The 22,030-nt window shown below is 40.6% G+C and overlaps 2 protein-coding genes across 6 annotated transcripts; one reads left to right on the top strand and one right to left on the bottom strand.

Moving 5' to 3' along the window:
* Positions 1–1,372: 1,372 nt before the first annotated feature.
* On the bottom strand, positions 1,373–2,981 carry fancf (FA complementation group F). Of its 2 annotated transcripts, none has more exons than XM_023422403.2 (2): positions 2,954–2,981; positions 1,373–2,683 (listed from the first exon to the last, which is right to left on the bottom strand). In XM_023422403.2, exon 2 carries the CDS (start codon positions 2,633–2,635, stop codon positions 1,607–1,609), a length of 1,029 nt encoding a protein of 342 aa, XP_023278171.1. In that variant the 5' UTR covers positions 2,636–2,683; positions 2,954–2,981; the 3' UTR covers positions 1,373–1,606. The 2 variants fall into 2 exon arrangements, with proteins under 2 accessions (XP_023278171.1, XP_087034436.1); XM_087178310.1 differs by lacking the exon at positions 2,954–2,981 and having other exon boundaries at positions 1,373–2,190; positions 2,272–2,947.
* An 80-nt stretch (positions 2,982–3,061) lies between these two features.
* On the top strand, positions 3,062–21,929 carry gas2a (growth arrest-specific 2a). Of its 4 annotated transcripts, none has more exons than XM_087178308.1 (8): positions 3,062–3,092; positions 8,080–8,241; positions 10,977–11,107; positions 14,166–14,310; positions 15,626–15,689; positions 15,807–16,017; positions 16,110–16,217; positions 20,397–21,929. In XM_087178308.1, the coding sequence occupies exons 2-8, from the start codon at positions 8,097–8,099 to the stop codon at positions 20,604–20,606; spliced, it is 1,014 nt and encodes a 337-aa protein (XP_087034434.1). In that variant the 5' UTR covers positions 3,062–3,092; positions 8,080–8,096; the 3' UTR covers positions 20,607–21,929. The 4 variants fall into 4 exon arrangements, with proteins under 4 accessions (XP_087034434.1, XP_023278174.1, XP_023278173.1 ...); XM_023422406.2 differs by lacking the exon at positions 3,062–3,092 and adding an exon at positions 3,180–3,787 and having other exon boundaries at positions 14,169–14,310; XM_023422405.2 differs by lacking the exon at positions 3,062–3,092 and adding an exon at positions 3,192–3,787.
* The last annotated feature ends 101 nt before the right edge of the window (positions 21,930–22,030 follow it).

The following is a 22,030-nucleotide window of genomic DNA, read 5'->3' as shown; positions in this document are numbered from 1 at the left end:
TCGGACACCTTGGCTGCTCACCAACCCTGCCACCTATGTGTGAGTCTGTGAAGACAGAGTGAGAAACACAAAATGTAAAAAGAAATCCATCCGTGTTCAATCCCAAATCCTAAAATGATAATGCTCTGCTCTGTAACACGGTGAAGTTGAAGATTCATTAGTTTGTTGAAATAAAACCTTAAAATTTTCTCTGTATTAATTCTTAAATAAGATAGTACTGAATTATTTTCTTCTCACAGTCTTGATTATTCAACTGGCTCAAATGGGATCTACAATCAACATGAATAAAAATTAAATGACTTTGCATGTATTCATAACATGGGAGCACGTGAGATCCCTTCAATCACAGTTGGTTTCCATCCAGCCTGATGCATATGTTCTTCATTGGGTGGAAATAAATTGGTTGTGTAGATGCTGCCCCTGACTCAGTGACCCTTGTCTGTCTCTAGGTGAATTGCTTTCACGGTGTGTTAAACGAGCCGTGGCCGTGTTGGTGTTTCCCTCCACGCGGCGGCCGGGGCTCTAATCCGCTGTCTGCCAGAGTTATGTCACACACCAGCTATTGTGGAGGGTTTGATTGAAGACGCCAGATCTGACTAATTGATCCCTCGCCGCTGAGGTGCTCGGACACATGGGCCAGGGCTGAGATGTGTGAATTGGCAGTCCAGTAACATGACTGGCATTAAGCCAATCAAAATTTTTAGATTCAGACAGCGTGCAGCTTTGTTGTGAAGAGGCGATACTGACAGATGGTGTGTGCGAGAAACTGAAAATGATTTTAGGTGTGTACAAATAGAGAAGGGAAAATTGGATTACACAATGCCTTTGCTTCCTTATTGCCATTTTTATAGCATGTTGTCCTTTAAAACATTGTACTAAACTCATCTCTCTGTCTACACATCTGCGCACTGTGGAAAGCAACAATAACAGAAAGATATTAAAACAGCATATCTATGATGATTTGGTAGTAAGGTGGAATTAATGATAATAAATTTAGCCTTGACCTTCCAGAGACCAATTTATAAAGTGTAAACTATTCACTGCCTTCAGTTTAATTCAGTCAGGTCATGTGTTGCGGCTGATTACAAGGCAGCATGTGATGCTGCCATCTGTCCAAACGCTGTGAAACAATAACTTAAATTCTCACCAGGCACATAGCTATAATTTTATAAAAAGTATTTATACTGTGAGAATCGCGCTAGTGCAGTGTATCTCCGGGCTTGTCAGATGCACAAATGCGGTACTGAAAATTTATCCAATATGTTGTGTTAATGTTTGTGTTAGACTGCGTACAATTATATGTCGAAAAAGCAGCATGTGGCATCAGGGGTCAAATATTAAAATGGAACAGAAACTGGACAAGATTCAAGAGTAGTTTTTTTTTCACGTGTATTTCACAGATTAAGGATGTCATACACAGGCATAGGTACCATTTGAAATGTTTTGATGTCGATGTGATACCTGAGCTTTGGTACTGTACCCAAAATTATACTTTTTTTTTTAAAAATCAGTGCTAGGGACAAACTAGTCAAACACTGCATCAAGATATAAATAGACATATACATTTGGCCATTTTCCAGCTCTACAAAATCCCCAAGACTGACAGTCACCGGTTTAATACTGACAGCAGGTCTCCCCACACACTCAGACCTCTAACATCAAAATCTCCGTCAGAAATCTTCAAAGCATTCAGCTCTTTCTCCACATCATCCCTCAAAGAGGGACAAGTATCAAACAAGGCCTGAAAGTGCTCAGTCAGTTTCTGGAAGGACACTGTGGGGTTTGTGCTGGTTTGAACCCATTCACCCTCACTTATGCTGTACTCCATATCAGAGGCCCACTTTTTCAGTACATCATAATACGCATCTCTAAATTTCAGGTGTTCTTTGGCCAGGTCCATAAGAAGTGTAGTAGGCAGTGCAGAACACATGTGCATCAGCATGTGTTTTTTCTGCAGCCAGTCCATGAGAAAATCCTGCAAAGCAGTTTGTGAGGCCGAGTTTTCCGTTGTCAGCAAAGCTGCAGCGATGACCCGACAGAAATGTTCTGCTGCTCTTTCACATCCCTGGAGGACAGAGTCTAAAAAGTGCTCTGTCCTGCAGGCTTCACTGCTTTGGCTCATCAAAGCACCCAGCCTTTCCATCAGCATCACCCCCTGCACCTCAGCATCAGCACCAACAGCTGACTGGTCTGTGAGAGGATTCAAGACTTTACATGCAGATTTGCACTGGATCATGTGGCTGCAGAGGCCGGTAACATCCGGATACTCACTGTGCTTGGTGTCTGCAGGACTCTTGCTGTCAAAGAGTATCCTCATGATGGAGCTGGGCAGCTTAGGGTTGTTTAACAGTCCAAGAAGCAAGTGGTGTTGGCACCGGGGTAGGTCCGAGAAGGAGACTTCAGTGTATCCAGGGATGGCAGCTTGCAAACTTTGATTTGTGAGCTGGAGCTGCTTCTCCATAATCCTCCTTACCGCTGAGTTATTGTGAAACCTGGAAAAGAGGTGTTCGCAATACCGGGCCCAGTGAAAAGCTCTGGACAGGGTTTGTTTATCCCACTGCTCCACCACACCGCTGTGCGCCGCCACGGCCAGCAGCTCCACCGTGCTTGCCAAGTTTTTCAGCACCGCCTCCATGTGGCGCTCTCTGCGTTCACAGTTCAGCCTCTTAGCCGTGGACAGCCACTGTGGAGGACAGACGAAACCTAAATGTTCACCCAAACCACCCACACCGCCGAGAAACTGATATAACTAACTTTATGGAGCTATGGAGCTAGCTATAGGTAAGTTAGCAAGTCAGGTCAACAAAGTGCAGCTAACGTTAAACAGGTCTTCCCGAGCCACGTTTCAAAACAACATCCAGCGAACAGCTAGTGTTACACACAAAAGTGAATATGAAACATTAACAAAGGACTGTTTAGTGGAAATAAACATGTCTGCTGTTGTTGAACTCACTTGTCTTCTTTTTTCGCTTTTCTCTTGTCCCGCCGCCCGTTTTGTCGCTTTTAACACTGCGCATGCGTCAGTGCATCCAAAGCTTCAACAGCTGTTTTCCTTCAAAATAAAAGCCTATAATTGCCAGACTACAGAAGAGGTAGGAAGCTAAACGAACTCAGTATACACACATTTTTAACACACACAGATTTCTCATTTAAATGATCTACAATATATGGGCAATACTACTGTAAAGAAGTGTCTAACCTGTATGATTATAGAGAATCTATTCGTGCATTTCTGTGAACATAGCAATGAAGCATTTATGTATTTGTAATTGTCTGCGTCATGATAATGGCCGTGAATTACTCAACATTTAACTAAAAATAAAAATGTAGTACTAACAAGTATAAATGTACCAAATTTGACACAGTTAAGGTCTGCCATTTGGATAAAAGTACATGGGCACATATATAGAAAAAAAAGAGAGAAATCCATTAAATCAAAGTGAATTGAATTTCACGGAGTAACCTGCTGAATTCATCCCAGATATGTCATATTAAGGCAACACAAAGAGTAGAGAAGAGGGAGGCACTGCCAGCAGGATCAAACTTCCCTCCCATCAGCAGCAGCAACAGCAGCAGCAGCTTGCTGTGAGTGTATATATGTGTCTGTGTGCGGGCAGATCCTTGTGCAAATGCGCAGTGAGAAAGACCTCCCCGGTCCACATTGGCTCAGTGTTTTGGAGCCTAACCTGTAGATCGATGCACCGCTGTGAAAAGCATGAAAAGTGGGAACCAGCAGTTCAGAGGACGAGTGAGAGGAAGGTGCGCACCAACGAGCTGAACCCTCAGGGTGAGCACAGATATGAAGCTTTTTGTGGACTCATGCAAGACATTTTCGCTGCTTTCTTACTGCCAAATGAATGCCAGACTTTTGAATGTCTGTAAGCATATTCTTTTTTTTTGGTTTGGGGGTGTAACTTGCAGTCATTAGCTCTTCTACCAGAATAATGCCATCTTCTGTAGCTTGTTTAAAAGTTGGGGCTCAGTAAATTCTTACTTCTTGACAATTAATGTAAAGCTGTAAAGTTTTTGTTATTGTATTTCTCTCAAAATTTATTCCAGGTGTATTTAATTACCCAGACTCTGGCATATTTTCTACAATTGCAGCTCTCAGTCATTTCATTGGTTTAATTAGAGTGTGCTCAGCTGGATTTCAGTCATAACTCATCAGGCATCCTCTCTTGATCTTATTTCCAGAGTGGTGAAATGTCTGTTGTGGTTGTTTTTTATTTGTGACAGTTGTAAAGGAGGAGACAGCCTTAAAACCTTATTGTAGTTGTAAATGAAATGTGCCGCCCAGGGTTTTAATAGGCCAATGCAACACAGTCCAAAACCAAGTTATGGCTCTAAGTTCAGACATATCAACAAATGTGAGTATCGCATTGTGAGCAATATATGTGTATCACATTCCTTGAATGTTGTTTTTTGATGGTTCAGGTGTCAACTGATGGCCTGAGGCAGCCTGCTAGAGTTTTTTTTAAAAGTGCAGTACAGCATCTGAGGATTTATGACACTCCATGTGGGCACTAATGGACAAGAGCAGGGTGATATTATATATGATATATATACATATGTATGATATGATATTATTACAAGCTTTGTGCTGTTTATTTATGTTTTCTTGTGTGAGATCATACAGCAGAATATTCTGCTTTTTATTGACATTTTCTGCTGGAGACATTGTACAGCTGCTGATATGATCTGATACCTGAATGCTACACTCACTCACAACACACACACAGTATTTATCTGCAGTAGAAACATACTGAGTTCCCCTGTTTAAATGGACAAATCAGCCTCCGGATCAGTTTACTGTTGTATAGGAGAAAGGAATGAAGAGCGGCGAGGCTTACGAAGACAGAGCCACTCTTGTTATTTCTAATTGATGTGATTCAGCAGTCAAAATTCCCATCCATATGCCTTTCCTGAAGCAATCTGCAACCAACTGTGGCATGTTATGACGGCTTTACTGAAGTCATGAGGCCTCTTGAGCTGAGAAAATGTATATTTAGATATCCCTGTATATTTGAATATCTCTGAGCCATAAAGGTTATTTGTTTCTGATTCTAATCCCATCTCTAAAGTCAAATTCTGAGCTCGATTCTGAAAATCATACATATTGACGGATGAAGCAGCAAGTTCAGCAAAGGGTACATGCAGCATAAAGCCTGGTGGTTCTGGCTGTGCTTTTGGTCTAAAGCTGAAGAGGTCAGGCTACGGTGTGATGAGAGGAACCAGGTATGTTCAATAACAGCTGGTTGTTTCTCTAAGGACTCTTTCCTGGGAAAATGTAGGGGAAACCCAGCAGGATGTTTGGTCATAGTCCTGCAGAGAAGAATACAATCTTTTGAACTAAGACTTACTATTACATCAAGATAAAAGATCAAGTCCCTAAAATTGAGTCAGCTCAGCAGCAAATATGGGGACAATGCATTGTTTCAAATCATATTTTTAGCTCAAGAAGTAGAATTTTCTCAACCTTTAAAGGAGCAGGCTCCTTCAGTTTATCTGCAAAATTCAAAATCACAAACATGGCTTTCATCAGACACTGATGATATTTAAAATATACAGTGTATTAAAAATAATGAGCGAAAGATATTTAAGATGACATCTTCTCTGGGCTAGAAAATAGTTGCCCATCATCAGCTATGTCAAATACCCATGTTTTTATTTACACATAGCAGCAGTGGATGGGCTTGTGTGAATGGGTTTTGTACTTTGGGACATGAGAATTTGTCCCAGTGCCCTTGTTCTGTCTGTCAGCCTGCACCACAGTGGACATGGGAATGTAGCACCTGCGTGTGAGTGCTGAGCTCCGGAGTTTAGCGTGTGTCCGCAACGAGGAGCTCATGTCTTCAGGAAGATAAGACGACCTTGGTCCGACATCAAGGTCCTGATGTCCAGTGTTGCACCACTGTGTGATTTGGTTACAGCCAACTCCAGTGGGACCTTGAAATGTTACACAGCTTTAAAGGTCAGATTCCTCACATTGTGTTGCACTCCCTCGGTATTCAAAGGAAATTTTCAGCTATCACACACTATGAACTAATTGTTCATGGCAGCATTGCTCTCTTGTTTACATAAGCTCTTCTTGTAATTTGCATTAAATATCCTGATGCTATTTGCCTACCATGGTGGAGTGTAAGGTGTTCTTGTGCTTGTGCCCAGGCTGGAGGTAACGTTGTTTAAATGTGACAAATACATTTCACTCCCACTTTTTGTTTCTTTAATGTGGCCTGAACACAGAATGTAGCAGTGACAAACATACAGGATGGATACAGTACAACATAATATCATCGTATCATCTGTCTGTCATCTATGCTCTTCAACAATCTGTAACAATAGGAAAAAGTTAAGGCTGCAACCTGGAGCATTATCAACTTTTAAAAAGAGCCACATCTTAAAAATTCTGAAAGAGTCTTTGTCCATTTTATGCTGTCTTCATCTCCTTATATCTTAAAATAAAATCCCTTGATTAGATGACCACAGCAGTCTTTGAAGTAATGCAGGCCTTGAGTAAAAACAAAAGTTCCTCAGTATTCCTATGATGCTGCCGTCAAGCCTTGAATTTTTCACCTCTCTGCATCTCAAAGTCTTTCCATACCAGAGTGTACTTTTTGGAGACACAGTAATCACAGCAGCCGTGCTTTTAAACTGTGAATATTAACTGCTGAGCTGTTGATGTGTGTTGTTACGCTGCTCAGGTCTTACATCTGGTGCCCAGTTATTTTTTTCAATCACTCACTCGTCTCAGCAGCAAATGGAGTGACACTGGACTCAAATGTGAAAGATTTTCACATTAAAGCTCATACAGGGAACACTTGGCATACTGTAGCAGGGTATTGGAAAAGACTGTGAGAAATGTCTCATTTACTCAATGACTTCACTTTACAGGCATTAAGTAGCTGTTAAATATTGCTCTTGAATATTGATGTCAGTTGCAGTCTCTTCCACCAGGTCGTAATTTAAGGCCTGCTGCAGTGTTGACTGTAATGGATTGATTCGGACTGTATGATTGTCTGTATCAAAGATGGCAGAGTCATGTGAAGGAGCTCTTTGTTTGTGTCTGGTGTTTGTTGAATAAGAGTCCTACTGTATGAGTCTGGATGTGTGGTATAAAAGGTTTCTCTTGTCCAGTGAGGAGGCGGACAGGAACTGTGCTGTCAGGGTCCATGAGAGCGTCTCATGTCATCAGGTGGACTGTAAACCACACCAGGAACTGGCCAAGAGGACAAAAGCACTCAGATCTCTCTTCTCTTATATCCATCTGGTCCTCCTCTGCTTTCCTTTTGGAAAGAATGGGACTAAATGTCAGCTGTATTTGAAGAATATTGTCATATGGATTCATTCAGATTATTAATTAGAGCAGAAGTAGAAATATTATTCTATTCTCTTAGAGGTATTACAAGTCCTGCATTCAAAAGAAAAAGCACAGAAGTATTATTAGCTAATTGTCCTTAAAGTCTTACACATTGTGCAGTAAAATGACCAATGCCAAGGCTATTTTATTGAGACGTGTTTATTTCATCATATATTAATGTATCATTATCACTGACGCCTTACTGTTTAAGCAGCTTTTTACTGCTGCTTGTGGTTGAGCTAGTTTACTGACTTTACATGCTGTTGTGTAGTTTAGTCTGTCACATCACATTATATATATATATATATAGCTCATTGTAGGTTTTGTATTTCATTCTGCAAAGTAACTAAATGTAGCTGTCACAGTCACTGGTTCCTAAAGAGAAAATTACCGGTATATAAAGTATCTATATAACGACATGCTATATTTGAATACTATACATCTCAGTGCTTACATACACATAGTATATACTCCAACATATACATAAAAAAGGAGGGGACAAACCCTGTGTTAAGTAATTCAAACCAACACAACAACAAAATCTGGCCCAAAAATATTCCATGGAGCTGAATCAACTCCGTGGCACAGTCGCTCAGCACAGTTATATCAATATAGATTTACATGCATGTAAAGTCTCCGGGGTTCCTTTCAAATCACATTGAAGGTTCACATTGTAGGAAACTCTGTGTGTCTTGTCTTCCTCCTCTCCTTCCTCTTCTCAGGCTGTCGATAGGGAACAATGTGCAGCTCCCTGAGCCCCAAACAGCCCAGTGGCCCCGGCCTCACAGACATGCAGCAGTACCACCAGTGGCTGGCCAGTCGACATGAAGCCAGCCTGCTGCCCATGAAGGAGGACCTGGCTCTGTGGCTCACTAACATTCTCGGTAAGCAACACTCCAGCACATAAATGAAACGCCAATCTGACTTTGAGGATAGGTCAGCATCAGAGCTATGTGATAGTTTACATGCCATAAACTGATTAGTAATACGGTATATAGCTAATTTACACAGCCAGAACAGGTCTACATCTTCTTGAAATGTAAACTCTAATCTGTTGGTGTTTGTTATAGTCATATACAGTTGGATTTGAAGAAATTCACAAATACACATACAAATCAAACAGTTGTAGTTCATATTTTTGCATTATAAATCCTCAGGGCAGCAAAATGAGGATTTTTTATCTGGTGTTGTTGCTGATTCATTCAAATCATTCTCTTAGAAAATAGCTTGGCTTTGAAAAGTCCTGCACATTGTCTTATTTATTATTCTTATATATAGTAATTGAACTGGTATTGCTGATGTAAACCCCTGTGCAGGCGACTGGAATCAATCTGAATCTCATTACAAACTATTTGAAAGCGGCAGAGTGTGTGAACCTGTTTCTATGTTACACACGCTCCCATAGATTTGCCATAATTGAATAATGGGGATCATTAACAGTGCTTGAGAAATGCACAGCCAGTGGTGGAGATTAAGCAGCGGAGCGAGCATCAGCAGAAGCTTTGTGCGTCGTTGCTGTTGTATAATAAATCTACATGAAGCAGTCTGTCGGTCTGACCTGAATTTAGTGACTCCAGTTTAGCACAAATCAACTCTCGGGCAGGTTTGAAGAAAGTTGCATTTCAGGTTAACACACGAGAGACTTAGGGTGGTTAAGACTTTTTTCCATATCCTGGTTCTCAAACTGGGGGTCAGGACTTCCACAAAGGTTCTTGAGATGACTCTAAGGAGTCATGAAATGATTTCTAGAGTAGTAAATAAGTAAAATACTAAATTCTGTTACACAAAATTATATTTATTTTTCTGACATTTCTCTAGTCGTTGATTATTTTTGAGTTATATACTGTATGTGGAACCTTGTGCTAAGAATTTTTTGTCAAACTACTATTTATGAGGTTGATAACGAACCTTCAAACTCAATGTACTAATGTATTTATATGAGTCTTCTTCATGCATCTAATATGAGTCAATTGAAAGTCTGTGAATGGAAATTCTCTCTGTGAGTGAACTACTTGCAACTCGTAGGGCATCCATCCTGTGATGGAGGTAACAAGTAGCTGTTGCTTTGTGTTAGCGGTTAACACAAAAGTTCAAAACACAAAAAAGGTTTGGCCCACTGCTCTAAAAGATGCTGATTGGGAGGTTTAACTGTGGAACCACAGACCCGCCAGTGTCAACACAAAAATGTTCTTGTTAGCAAAACACAAATTCTCTGAATTGCTCGAGCAGAGTAGGTTACAATGTAAGAATTAAGCGATTGTTCGCAAAATTTCCAAGAGGTAAAATGCGTGTTTGTCAGCATTTTAAGATTTGTTAGACTGTGGAGAAGCAGTCTGCTGCCTCATTATTTGAGATTTTTCTTTATGAAGCATGTATGGCTGCACTTAACATGGTTTAAGATTGTTCCCCCAAAAACTGAGAGTTATTGGAAATCCTGTAGACTTTATACGGTCAAACTGACATTTGTCTAATGGACTTGAAGCCAATTAAGTCCCTGAAACTGACTCCTGACTTTGTGCGAGCAACTTAAAACAACTTCAGTATCTTCTTTTTTTCTTTTTTTTCTACCTCTGGCGCTCTGTGTATTTGCACTGGAACCAGCTAAGCCAGAAACCTCTGGTCTGATGTGGTGAGGGATCAAGGATATAAAGGCTTCAGAAGCACAAGCACCGGTGTGTCACCTGTAAATACACAGCATTGAACCAATTTGCTGGTTAAAGCCATGCTCAGTACCTTTAAAGTCTTTTTATGCAGAGCAGGGTTTACAGTTTCAGGTGGGAGGAGCGGTGTGGTATGAGGATGAGTCCACTGATTGAGTAGGAGGTGGATGCTTGGTTATACTGATGAGTCATATTGTTGTTGAGAAGGGAGGCTGGTTGGAGGAACTGAGCAATTTATAGGACTGAGTATATGACTTAGAATATTTCCCAGAGAGCCCTCTGGAATATATTTTCCTCAAACAGCGAGGAGTGAGGGAGAGAATGAGCGTATAAGACGGGAGCTCACTGAGTGTTTCTCAAGATTTCAATCTCTCTTTTCTGGGCTCATTTACAACATTTGGAACTCATTAAACATCGAACCCCCAGACCCCTCCTCCTATAAGAAACAGAAAAGGGATAAAAAAAAAAAAAAATCTCTCCAGTTTCTTTCCACAGACACCCCCCTGCCACCACCTCCTATTTCACAATGATCTAACTAAGAAAGAATGGTCCTCTGGAAGTCAGTCAACTGGACACCACATGTTGATCACCAATCCATCTCTGCAACTGTGCAGGGCAATGAAGCATTACTGTGCACGATCAGATGCTACCTTTTCATATGTGGCTGTCATTACCACCCCGTGGTGTTTTCCCAGAAAATCCCCCCAGATTCCCCCAAATTATGTCATAAAATTTGAACATTTGGCTTCTGCAGAGCTGCATAAACCCGGCAGTGCAAGCCAAGCCCAATCAGCCAAGCAGTTTCTTGAGAGTCAACAACATCGCATCAGGTTCAGCTCCAACTGGGAATGGACTGGAGATTAGATTTTATTTCCTTATACAGTATATATTTTAAATGAGCACTTTTATGACGAATGTATGGTGCTGGACTCTGCTTTCTTTATGTGTCCCCTGGTCAGGTCTGGAAATCACCGCTGAGAGCTTCATGGATCGCTTAGACAATGGTTTCCTGTTGTGCCAGCTGGCTGAGACGCTACAGGAGAAGTTCAGGCAAAGTAATGGAGACCTGTCTGCCATTGGCAACAGCAAGGTACAGAGAAACCTGAGGATTACAGTAGTCTGGCATGATAACAGATACAGTGAAAACACTAATCTAGAAGCCAAATCTTGGCTGAAAGTGTTCCTAAACTAACTTTCAGCTTGAATGATTTGACAGAAAATTGTTTCTGAGAGGGAAAACATCAGTCTGGCAGTATTCAGTGATTGAATCAGACTGACTGACAATCACTTTAGTCTCAGCTATTTTAACAACTCTACTGCTTGATTATAAAAGATGTGAAATCCAGACATAAGAAATACTGTTTTTGTGAATGTTATTAACTCAAATCCATATTTAGAATCATTTTTTGGTATTGCCACATAAAGTAACTACTGAAATCATGTGTATTTTTTACTTATTTCGAATGGATGGTTTAAAGGCAACAGTATCGAAGTTTTATTTACTATCACTGAGACAGAAAAAAGCTGTACCCCAGGTTTCCCTCAACAAGATCAATATAAACTATATTCATCTCAAAGAAATGTCAATATCATAACCTCTGGATGGCAAAACTTAAAAATTATAAATAGCATTTGTTTTCCACCGTGTGTCTCACATCTTACTTGTTGATTGGGTTTGTCAGCTCAGCAGTGACTATGAATCCCTGCTTTGCAAGGGCCTCCACAATTTCAGAAAGCAGAGCACAAAGGTGGAGTGGGGGATGGGGGATGGGGGATGGGGGCCGGCAGCGTTCGGCAGGGCAGAAATGAGAAAGTGAGGCTGGCAAGGACACATTAACTGACGGGGCCCCACATCCCCTGTGAGAATTGGCAGAGCTAGTCATGAGTCGTGAGTGAGGGTTTATGGAATTGAAAAGATTAAAGGATAACTTTATGTGGTTATCTGTAATTTAACCCAAGCAATCAGTGCAAATGTATATTTTACAAACAACAGGGTACAAATCCTTCGACTGCATCAGCTTCAGGGCTACTGCAGGGCAATTCTGAGGTCTACATCATATTACTGACCAATGAAAAGACTAAAATGAAAACATTTTCACACATATTTCTACCTGTGTAAATGTCTATAGAAACATCCTGTTGAGATTTGCATTGATCAACCCTGCAAAAAAACATCTTTTGCTCGGTTTGCGAGTTTCAAGATGAAAATAAAATTGTCATAATCTCTAATATGACAAAGTCATGATCTTGCAGGTGTGAATTGCATGTCTTTCAATATCTGCAGTTACTATAGATATCTACTTACACATTGAGCTGACGTCTGTTGCTCAGTGGGATCATATGTTTGATTAGTTCATGTTTCTGTTCAAAGAGGCAGTTGGCTCTTTAGTGAAAGTTGTTGATGTTTGCACTGAGGCATTACTGCGCTGATGACGGCGGGTCTCCTGATCTCAGTGTGAGTGCAGCAGCAGCACAGATGTGAGGAAATACTTGAGGTCAATGACCGTGGGATGACAGAGGAGCTGCTGAAATAGAGGAGCCTATTGATGATGGAAGCCAACAGAGAGCAGAGGAGTGATCAGACAGATAAGCGACTTCAAAATCAAACAAAGCCGCGTTATGATGTTTTATAGTGAGCACGATTTTATTGCTGTTTTTATTGCTGTCCATGTTATCGCTTTATAGACCTCACATTAAGTGCTTTCACTTTAATGAACTGTGCAAGATTAATATTGCCCTTTATGCCTGATATACTGTACTGTACCTCACCTTATGACTCGTCAGGTTTACAATTCACGTCAAACAACTGTTGCTTTGTCGTGGTCCTTTCTGGCTGTAGCTGTTTACTGTTTACATTTCACCACTTTAAAGAGAAAATCCATCTGTTTTCAACTCCCATTATAAGTGGATGTGGTGTGTGGAGTGGGAATAAGTGATTCCAGCAGAGGGAAAGGATAAAGCACGCTGTTTCCTGCTCATCTTCCTACGTCTTCACATCAATCAACATGAACTACAGATGAATGAAGATTATATGTCTTTCTTGCCATATTACTGTCATGTGCAACGTTCAGTACAACCATCTCATCAACTGTTGCCACTAACTACTGCCACACAGACATTGAAACTCACAAATTTAAAGCCTTATTACATGATACCAATGTAAAATCTGTCTGCTGGCTCCATGGAGAAAAACGGGAAAAGCTATCATGGCTCTGTGTAGTTGTTATAAAATCCAAGTAATATTCCCCCAAAATGTTGAACTAGTCCTTTAAAGAAATGCATGTACAGCTGTGAAGGTAGAGGAATTGAGATTATGCTGCAGGTGCACATAAATAATAAAGTTTTCTTCCTGACTGAAAGAAAATGACGTGATTTTCGAGCAAAGTACTTCCTCATTCTCATTATTATTTCCCGTCCATTTAAACATAATGTCTTCCAAAAGTTCTTTACCCTCTGTGCAATCATTACACACGTAAAGGTGCAGGTATAATTCAGCGAGGCACCCCAGAAATAATAACATGTCATTCTTGATTGTTAGATCAAACCGCACTGCCAATGTGGTTGAGATTATTTCACCAGGAATGCAAAGTAATTCAACAACAGAAAGGATCCCAGAAAAAAAGTCCAAAGGAGAGCCTGGAAAGAAAAGAAAAATACCCACAAAAGCCTGCATATTTCCAGCATGAGCTCATTGCACCTTTCTCATAGCACAGACGCACATATCCTGTATAAAACCACAGGAAGGCGCATAAATCTCTCCGAACAGACCGTGTGGGGGCTGAGACCCATAAGCATGTCATTTGATCCCAAATCATAGAAGGCCTGGTAAAGTAGCCCTGGTTTTCTAACCCGCCATCTCCCATATTGATCTCTATGAAAAAAGGTCCTTGATCCTGATGTGAAACCAGAGCCTCAGCAGATGGAGAAGAAATCTGTGTAGATAAAGTGTGTGACTCTGTGTTGTGATGGAAACTCTGGGGGTTGGGGTTGACAAGTCACCCTGGTGGACCTTTGTTTTCTCTTTGTCACAGACAAAGTAAAAGCTCATGTTCAGTTCAGAGTCTATTCAAAAATGAAAGTGACTCTCCATCTTAGGTTCATTTTTGAGTAGCGTACATGAGGACATCTACTGACCTTTATGTCCGCAGCAGCGTATTCCCAATCGGAGGATACCATGTCGGCAGAGCGCCCCCTCCGGCTCTTTCTTTGCACGGGACAACACAGCTAACTTCCTGGCCTGGTGTCGCGAGGTTGGAGTTGGAGAAACATGTCTGTTTGAGTCTGAGGATTTAGGTGAGTCTGTTTTTTTTTTCTGCCATAAACATCAGAACACTAGAAAACCAGAATGTAGGACAAACAGGATCCAGGTCTCAAAGAGTGTTGTACCTCTGTCAACCTTTGGCTGTCTCTGGCCACTGTCAGGGCATCGGACTCAGATTTCTGTTTCCTGTGAATGGCCTGATTGTGCAGGTCGGGTATCACACAGGTTGAACTGTTTCCCTCTCCTCCCCTCTGCGGTTCAGAGGACTCACATCTCCAGGCTCTGCTTCAGCTCCTTTGACTTCCACACAAAGCTCACAAGGGCAGCAGTCTGCTGGGAGCGGTGTGAGGGCAGCAGCTCTACCTGCCGATAAGGACGTGCGCATCTTGAATACTGTGAATACTCATGCACAAAATATCTGGAGTAAAACAAAGGGAGCACAGACAGAAGGGTGTGAGTTAGTAGGAAAAGTAGGCCAACACTATGCAAATGTTTTCCTCAGCTCATGCAGGGGCATTTTGCTCTCTTTCTCATTTATGCTCTCAGTATGTTATCTGTCTCTCTCCAAGCTATTGCAAGGATTTCTTGCACATTATGTCATTTAATATGTTCACAGGCAAGATATGTGTGGGCCGACGATCAGATGTACAGTATGTGACCCTGCCTGTGACAGAAATACCTAAAATATTCATACATTCTTTTAATTTCTGACTAATGGCTGCTTGACCATGGCTAAGCAATTTAAACTATGCAAATAATTTCTGAAGGCCAAGTGACACACACATAAGCTGTCAGCACCGCTCCTTCAAATGCAGCAGACATGTAATTTTGATATAAAATGTTGTGGAAACATTTAAGAAAACAACACCTAACATCTCTCTCTCTGTCTCTCTCTCTCTCTCTCTTTCTCTTTCTCTCTCTCTCTCTCTCTCTCTCTCGCTTCCTTTCTTTCTCTGGATGGATTTATCAGTTCAGCAGTAGATGTAACAACACCAGGTTTGCTATCATGCAGTGGATATTCTGTCTATAATGCATGGTGTGGTGTGTCACATGTATCATTCATCTTGTGTCCACTCTCACTGTCTGGTCATATAGTCAGTGAAGGTAAAATAAACACCTCAGGCCTATGTACACATCCCAAGTTTGAACAATCGTTTTTCATTTGGTGCAAACAGGATTGCAGTGGGATGAATGCATGAAGTTCATGAGCTTGTTTTTTTTCTGCATCTTACCATTGTCCTCTCCATCGCACAGCCACTCACTCTCATTCATTGCCTTGTAACAGATACCGTACAATGTCAATATACTGTAAATACCCAAGAGTGACATTTTTATCGCTTCCTGCAGTTCTTCACAAGCAGCCACGCGAAGTGTGCCTCTGTCTTTTAGAGTTGGGACGGATAGCATCACGGTACGGTCTGGCTATTTCATATTTTCTCTTTATTTATTTCCGTTTATATTTGACTATTTCCCCATATACTTCTTGTGTATCTATTCTTAATTTGACACCTATGGAATAACATTACAGGTACAATGTGGAGCCTCCTGGCCTTATAAAACTGGAGAAAGAGATTGAACAAGAAGAGAAAGCACCTCTACCTCCTCCATTACCTGTATCTCCAGCTCAGCCCCTCCCAGCATCTCCTGCGTCATCTCCTTCCCCGTCTCCCTCCCCGTCCCCGACTCCTCCCAAAGTGACTTCCAGCAAGAAAAGTACAGGGAAGCTGTTGGATGATGCTGTAAGTCAGCACAGTTCACTCCTGATTTTGTTTCTATTTTAAATGTCAGAGGGGAAACATCTGTAATAAGTTTATCTTTGTGTGTGTTATAGGTAAGACATATCGCTGATGATCCGCCCTGCAGGTGTCCGAATAAATTCTGTGTGGAGAGACAGTCGCAGGGTCGATACCGTGTTGGGGAGAAGATGCTCTTTATCCGAGTGAGTGTATTCTAATCACCCTATAATGTGGCTTCATGTTCAGATGTATTCAGGATCAGCTGGTTGGAAAATATTCAAATCCTAATGAAACTTAAGAATACCACAGTGGAAAAATGATTCATTTAATGTAAATGGTTTAATGGTTTAAAAGTTTAACGCAGGGAAAAGAATAAAACTATCCAAATCTTAATTTTTGCAATTTAAATGTAAAAGTACTGATTGTGAAGAATCTTTGTTGATTGACACATAAGCAGTATTTTATTGTTTCGAGAGGCTGAAGAGAGGTTGCTTGTTTATTTATTTACACAAATGAAATATAAAAAGACAGATAAAAAATTGAATATATGAAATCATAAAAGATGCTGGCAGGCAGAGAAAAAAACAAAAGGATTGTGGTTCCATTAAAAGAGCATCAGATATCATCATTACAACAACATCGTATTTCAGGAGCACAATAACTAAAATCGTCATCTATGCTCTCATCTGTGCAGACCAGAATCAAAATATTATTCAGACTTGAAAAGCATGTTTCATAAAACCCTCTGGGGATGGGTTTACAACTTTACTGGGAGCTGAGTTCCACTATTAGAAGATCTGTATTGCTTATTTGAAGTTGTCGGAAATACAGACCGCAGCTGATGAATGTTCTTCTTCACAGTTATGAATGGTGTTAAGTGTACTTCAATAATTATTATGAGATACTTGTACTTTACTTAAGTACCTCAGTTTTATGCTACTTGTGCTTCATTACATTTCAGAGGCAAATGTTCTGTTTACTCTACTACATTTATTTGACAGCTGTAGTTAATAACTTTGACTTTGACTTAATGTTTTACATACAAACCTTATCATCAGCATGAATATGATATATTGTTAAAGAATTATCTCCACCTCAACCAGACACAGTGCCACATTAAAATCTTTCTTGCACATCAGTGCTCCTGCAATAATAATTCAACTCTGACATGGACGTGCTCAGTGAGTAGGCTACTCTCTACTCCTTATATTTATAAAAATATAAAGTCCAACAAAATGGAAATAATCAAAAAAAAAAAGTGAAGTGAACTGTATGATTGAATTTACCTCTATGAGTCTGTTCATAGTGCTTAATGAGTGAAAATATGTGCAAGTTAGCTGTGGAGAATTACTCTAATTGTTGTACAGAATTAATAGATTTTTACAGTGGAACACAGGTCTGATAACAATAAAGTGTCACACTGCAGTGCAAACTCCTCTCCATTCACACACCATATGGCAGTGTGTTGATACTTGGCTGGCTTTGGGATGAAAGTCCTCCATTGTGTCTGAAGAGCCCGCCTTTGCTGTGAGGTTTCATTTGCTGGTAATGGTATTCCGACAATGTCCATCTTCATCCAAGCATAATGTGGCTCACTAGCTATAAAAGGAAAATAAAAGCCACTCATTTCCATATGATCTGAGGACCAAGGTATTACTCGGAAAATATTTAACTAAGCTGCATCACCCAATACTGGCTGTTGTATTAATTACATCTTATAATCACACTGAATCTATCAGCCCAGGAAATGTTGCTTGACTTCGGAGTGGAGGGATAAAATGGTTCTGGAGAAAGATAAATGGAGGCTAACACAGATTAGAGAAGTAGCACCGGTCCCCTTGGGATCTTGGTTACTTGGCAACCCACAACCAGGATTCACACCTCTAAGAATGTGATTCATGCCGACGGTATGTTTAGGATGTGCAGACGTGCAAAAGAGAGGTTACTCTTGGATGTCCTCTGCTGTCAGCACATTATATTGCAACTGCTACTGTTAAATCTCAACCAAATCAAATCTCAATCATTGTAAGGTTTGGATGAACAAAGCTGTTTTGAAATATTAGTGAGGAAAGTAAGTCGCTAATTTGTAATATAAAAAGTATTTCACGCTGGAATGAACATGATAAACGATGTAAATCTGAATATTTATCATTGTTTATGCCTTTTAATTTACTGAACGCTTCTTCATTGTGTTGCTGAGCAACCAAGGACAAATGGTGAGAAATTCACAGTGCCCGCTCAGTGCAGTTGTACAGTGTGTAGTCTAAAAAAAAAAAATCACAACCTGGCTTCAAAGGGCTTTAGACCCTCATTTCAGACAAGGGGAAAAAAACCCTCACATGAAACGTAACCCTAAACTCTCTCCAAAAATAACAAAAACAGAATGGGAAGAAACACAGGAGGGTTACCTCTTTCAGGATGGACAGACATGCAATAGATGCAGAATTAACAATAGTAAAACTGCACAAATATTACATGTGTATTACCATGTTAAACCTCTATTTCTCTGTCTCTCTGCCAACACTCTTCACGGAGAAGATTCTTTAATTAAAATTCCTCAGATTATTTGACCCCTCAGCAGCTGTTCTCACTGAAAAGGCATGAATGCACGGCCAGTCAGTGTCTGTATGCAGCTGCAGAGCGAGGACAACAGTGGCATGCAGCACACATAAGACTCTACTTCACAATAATCTGTACAGCCTGAGAGGCTGACCTTCTCAGTTCCTGGAATAAATGAGGTGGTTGTGGCTTCAACAAGGGAGCAGTACTAACGCTGCAGCGTCTGTGAGAGGTGCTGTCCCAGCTCGGCCCCGGGCCTCTGCCCTTCTCTGGGTTGCTGAGGGGAGACTCGGTTTCAGTAGGGGTCTCGTCCCAGAGCAGCATGATTGAAACCGCTCTGCATCACTCGGATCCATTAAATCCACAGTCACAAAGCCTGAAGGCCTGGTGCTGGTGATTGGAAGCACTGCCCTGCCACTGCCCTCTAGATTGATTCTTTTAAGAGGCTTATAAATGTTGCATGTTATGGTGCTGGAGGGCAGGAAGCCTCATACCTGGCCAGACTGAGGTGACAATCTCATGAGGTAGTTTACCCTTTTTATCATTATGATTTAGTTTGGTATTTGTCTGACCCCTTCTCCTACTGATTGTGTTTTTAAAGACAAATGTAGCATCACAGAGGTCTTCGCAGTAACCTGCTTATTTACTCTGCTTCTGAGAGAGGCGTTCACTAACAAGGCTTGTTTTAGTGGAGGTGTAATGATATCTTAATGAGGTAGGGGGTGATAAGGCTCCATAGTGAGGCCGACATGCTTTATGCGTGTGGCCTCTGGGGAATGCAAGTGTCTGAGCGTCCAATATACCAGAGCCTTTTATTTCTTCTTCTCTTTATTATAATGGCTAATGTTGCCATGGTAGCCAACCTTGAGAATGTGTCCCGATGCGGCAGGGGGCATCATTTTGAAGCAAGTGCTGCGGATTTAACAATGAAAAAAAACAAAAACAAATACTGCATATAATTCCTTGGTTAAACAGAACATATCATTTTTGGGTTTGATCCTTTTTAGTGATGAAATGTCCATGAGCAGAATATTTGTTAGACATGCTAATGGTATGCGTTTAGGGACGGTACTGTCTGTAATTGTCCAGGCTGAAATATCTCAACAACTACTGGTTGGACTGTCATAAGATTTCATGGAGACATGGTCCCCACATGAATACAACTGACTTGGCTGATGACTGGCTTTTCCTGAAGCGCCTCAGGAGGTTCATGTTTTTGTCTGTCAGTCAAAAATTGGGTTGAAATTACAGACTTGTAAGGCCTTGGGTGATCCCCTCACTTTGTCTCTAGCACCACCATGGGAACTACTGGACTGATTTGCCAAAAAAATTTGCTTCATTCAACATTCATGTCCCTCTCAGGACAAGCCTTAATAACATTACCTCTTACGCCATCAAAAGGTCAGAATTTGAATGCGTTCAATACTTTTGTTTTATGACATTCTAGTCTCAGCTGAATGGTAATAATAATAATACCTGCTTAGCATTAGCATCTTAGAATCTTGTTTATTGAGCGATGTAATTCCATACATCAAACTGTGAGATGTCTCTGTCAGTCTTTTTGTCAGTAGCTTGCTCAACAAGGCATTAAGCTGGTGGGAGATGGAGAAAGCTTCCCTCCAGGGACATCAACCAGTCTGAGGCCTCCCCATCAATCAACAAGCTCTGACATCAAAGCCATGCTTAACTGTTCTGTCAACTTCAACCCAGAGCCTCAATCAGGGAAATGACATTAGTCCTGTAGAAAGGGGAGCTCAGCAACAACCATTTAAAGCTCTCCTTTGACATCAGAAGCAAAACCATAATCCTATTTCTCTCTGCAGATGCTGCACAACAAGCACGTGATGGTGCGCGTTGGTGGAGGTTGGGAGACCTTTGAGAGCTACCTGCTGAAACACGACCCGTGCCGCATGCTCCAAATCTCCCGGGTGGAGGGCAAGACGTCCCCTGTCAGCGGCAAGTCCCCCAACATCAAGGACCTCACCCCTGACAGCTACCTGGTGGTGGCAGCTCACTACCGCAGCAAAAAGTGAAACTGAAAAGTGCCATTAATAGAAGGACACAGAGGAGGACTTCTTTCTGTTGTTTCCTCCATAATGGACATGGCTATCTAACATATGCCTGATTTTATAAATAACACGGCTACAGACACAACAGCATTCATGGAAAGCTCACTGGTGTAATAGTGATGCTTGGCTTTGTTTTCTCAGACAAAGAGAATTCAATCAGATGGATGTTTTTGATCAGATGAAGTCTGGAGTCACACAAGTAGGCCCTTAACATTGGCTGCGGTTGTGTTTTATCTAGTTTTGCAGAACTGCAAAATGAAAGCTTTGAAAAAATGTGTTAATCATGACAATATAATGAGTTAACTGGGTACCAGTGGAGCTGTACATTGTATTTGTATTTTAAGCAATATACAGTATCACTTTTAGTAGGTAGAATGTTTTCAGTTTTCTGTAGGTGGTGGAGGTTCGAGGACCTTCAGGAAGTCTGTAGCCCTTGGAAACCTGGAGTGGACTCTTTGATTTGTTGGCAGACAGAATTTCTTTACACTACACATTTTACACTAAGACATTGTATTGTTTTTCCTGTTTTTTTTTGTGTTTGTTTTTTATAATTGATTGAAATTTGGCTGATATTGCTATCCTAAATTTTTTACAGTAGGACACCACACTCAAGCTTCAAATTGAACTTTAACTGTGGCATTAGAGGTGAAACAAATATTAACACATCGGTCCACTGTATAGTATTACTGTAAAAACTACCACATCTCTCCTAGAAACCAAACATGTGCATAAAATGTAATGGCTTTTTCTTTATAATCTATTTCTTATCAGGCTAACACAATGACGCAATGCTTAGATTGTTTACATATTGAATAACAATTCTATGCAATGCATTTTTATACCATTATATATTTTTTTAATGATTATTAGCTCCTGTTTTATAGCATTTCTTTTATAAGAATGGGGACAATCGCTTGGACAAGATGCAGTGTGTAGTTAAATAGAACCTCATTGATAATAATACAGTAGCCATAATCATCTATGGTTGTGCAATTCTTTTATGTTATACATTACTGGCCTCTAGAGGCAGTGCAATCATTGAAATCTGAGGAGTTATGTTTTAGATTAGCTTCAGATTTTTGCAGTTAAGAGACATAATTCACAACATTATCGTTCAATGTGTTCATTTCTCCAACTTCCTCCTTGGAAAATGAATGTGGGACTGCTATGAGATCAGTGGCTATGCAATGTAACTCATAAGCCTGTATGTGCGGTAAGTCCAATGTCTGTTTTTAGATGTAAAATTTCAATAAATTCTTAAAACTTGAATTTTCAAAACTTGAAAAATCTGTCTTTTCATGATATTCAAACCATTATTGGGTCAGCTTTTTATCAACTGAAGACTCATAAAATATACTAACTAATAACTATGTGTAAATATTTATTAG

This window comes from Seriola lalandi, unplaced genomic scaffold (assembly GCF_002814215.2).
Source record: "Seriola lalandi dorsalis isolate HSWRI2012SDOR001 ecotype SW California unplaced genomic scaffold, Sedor1 jcf7180002054682, whole genome shotgun sequence".
NCBI lineage: Eukaryota > Metazoa > Chordata > Actinopteri > Carangiformes > Carangidae > Seriola > Seriola lalandi.
Note: the sequence above shows the minus strand (reverse complement) of the source record. Positions and strands in the feature narration are given on the sequence as shown.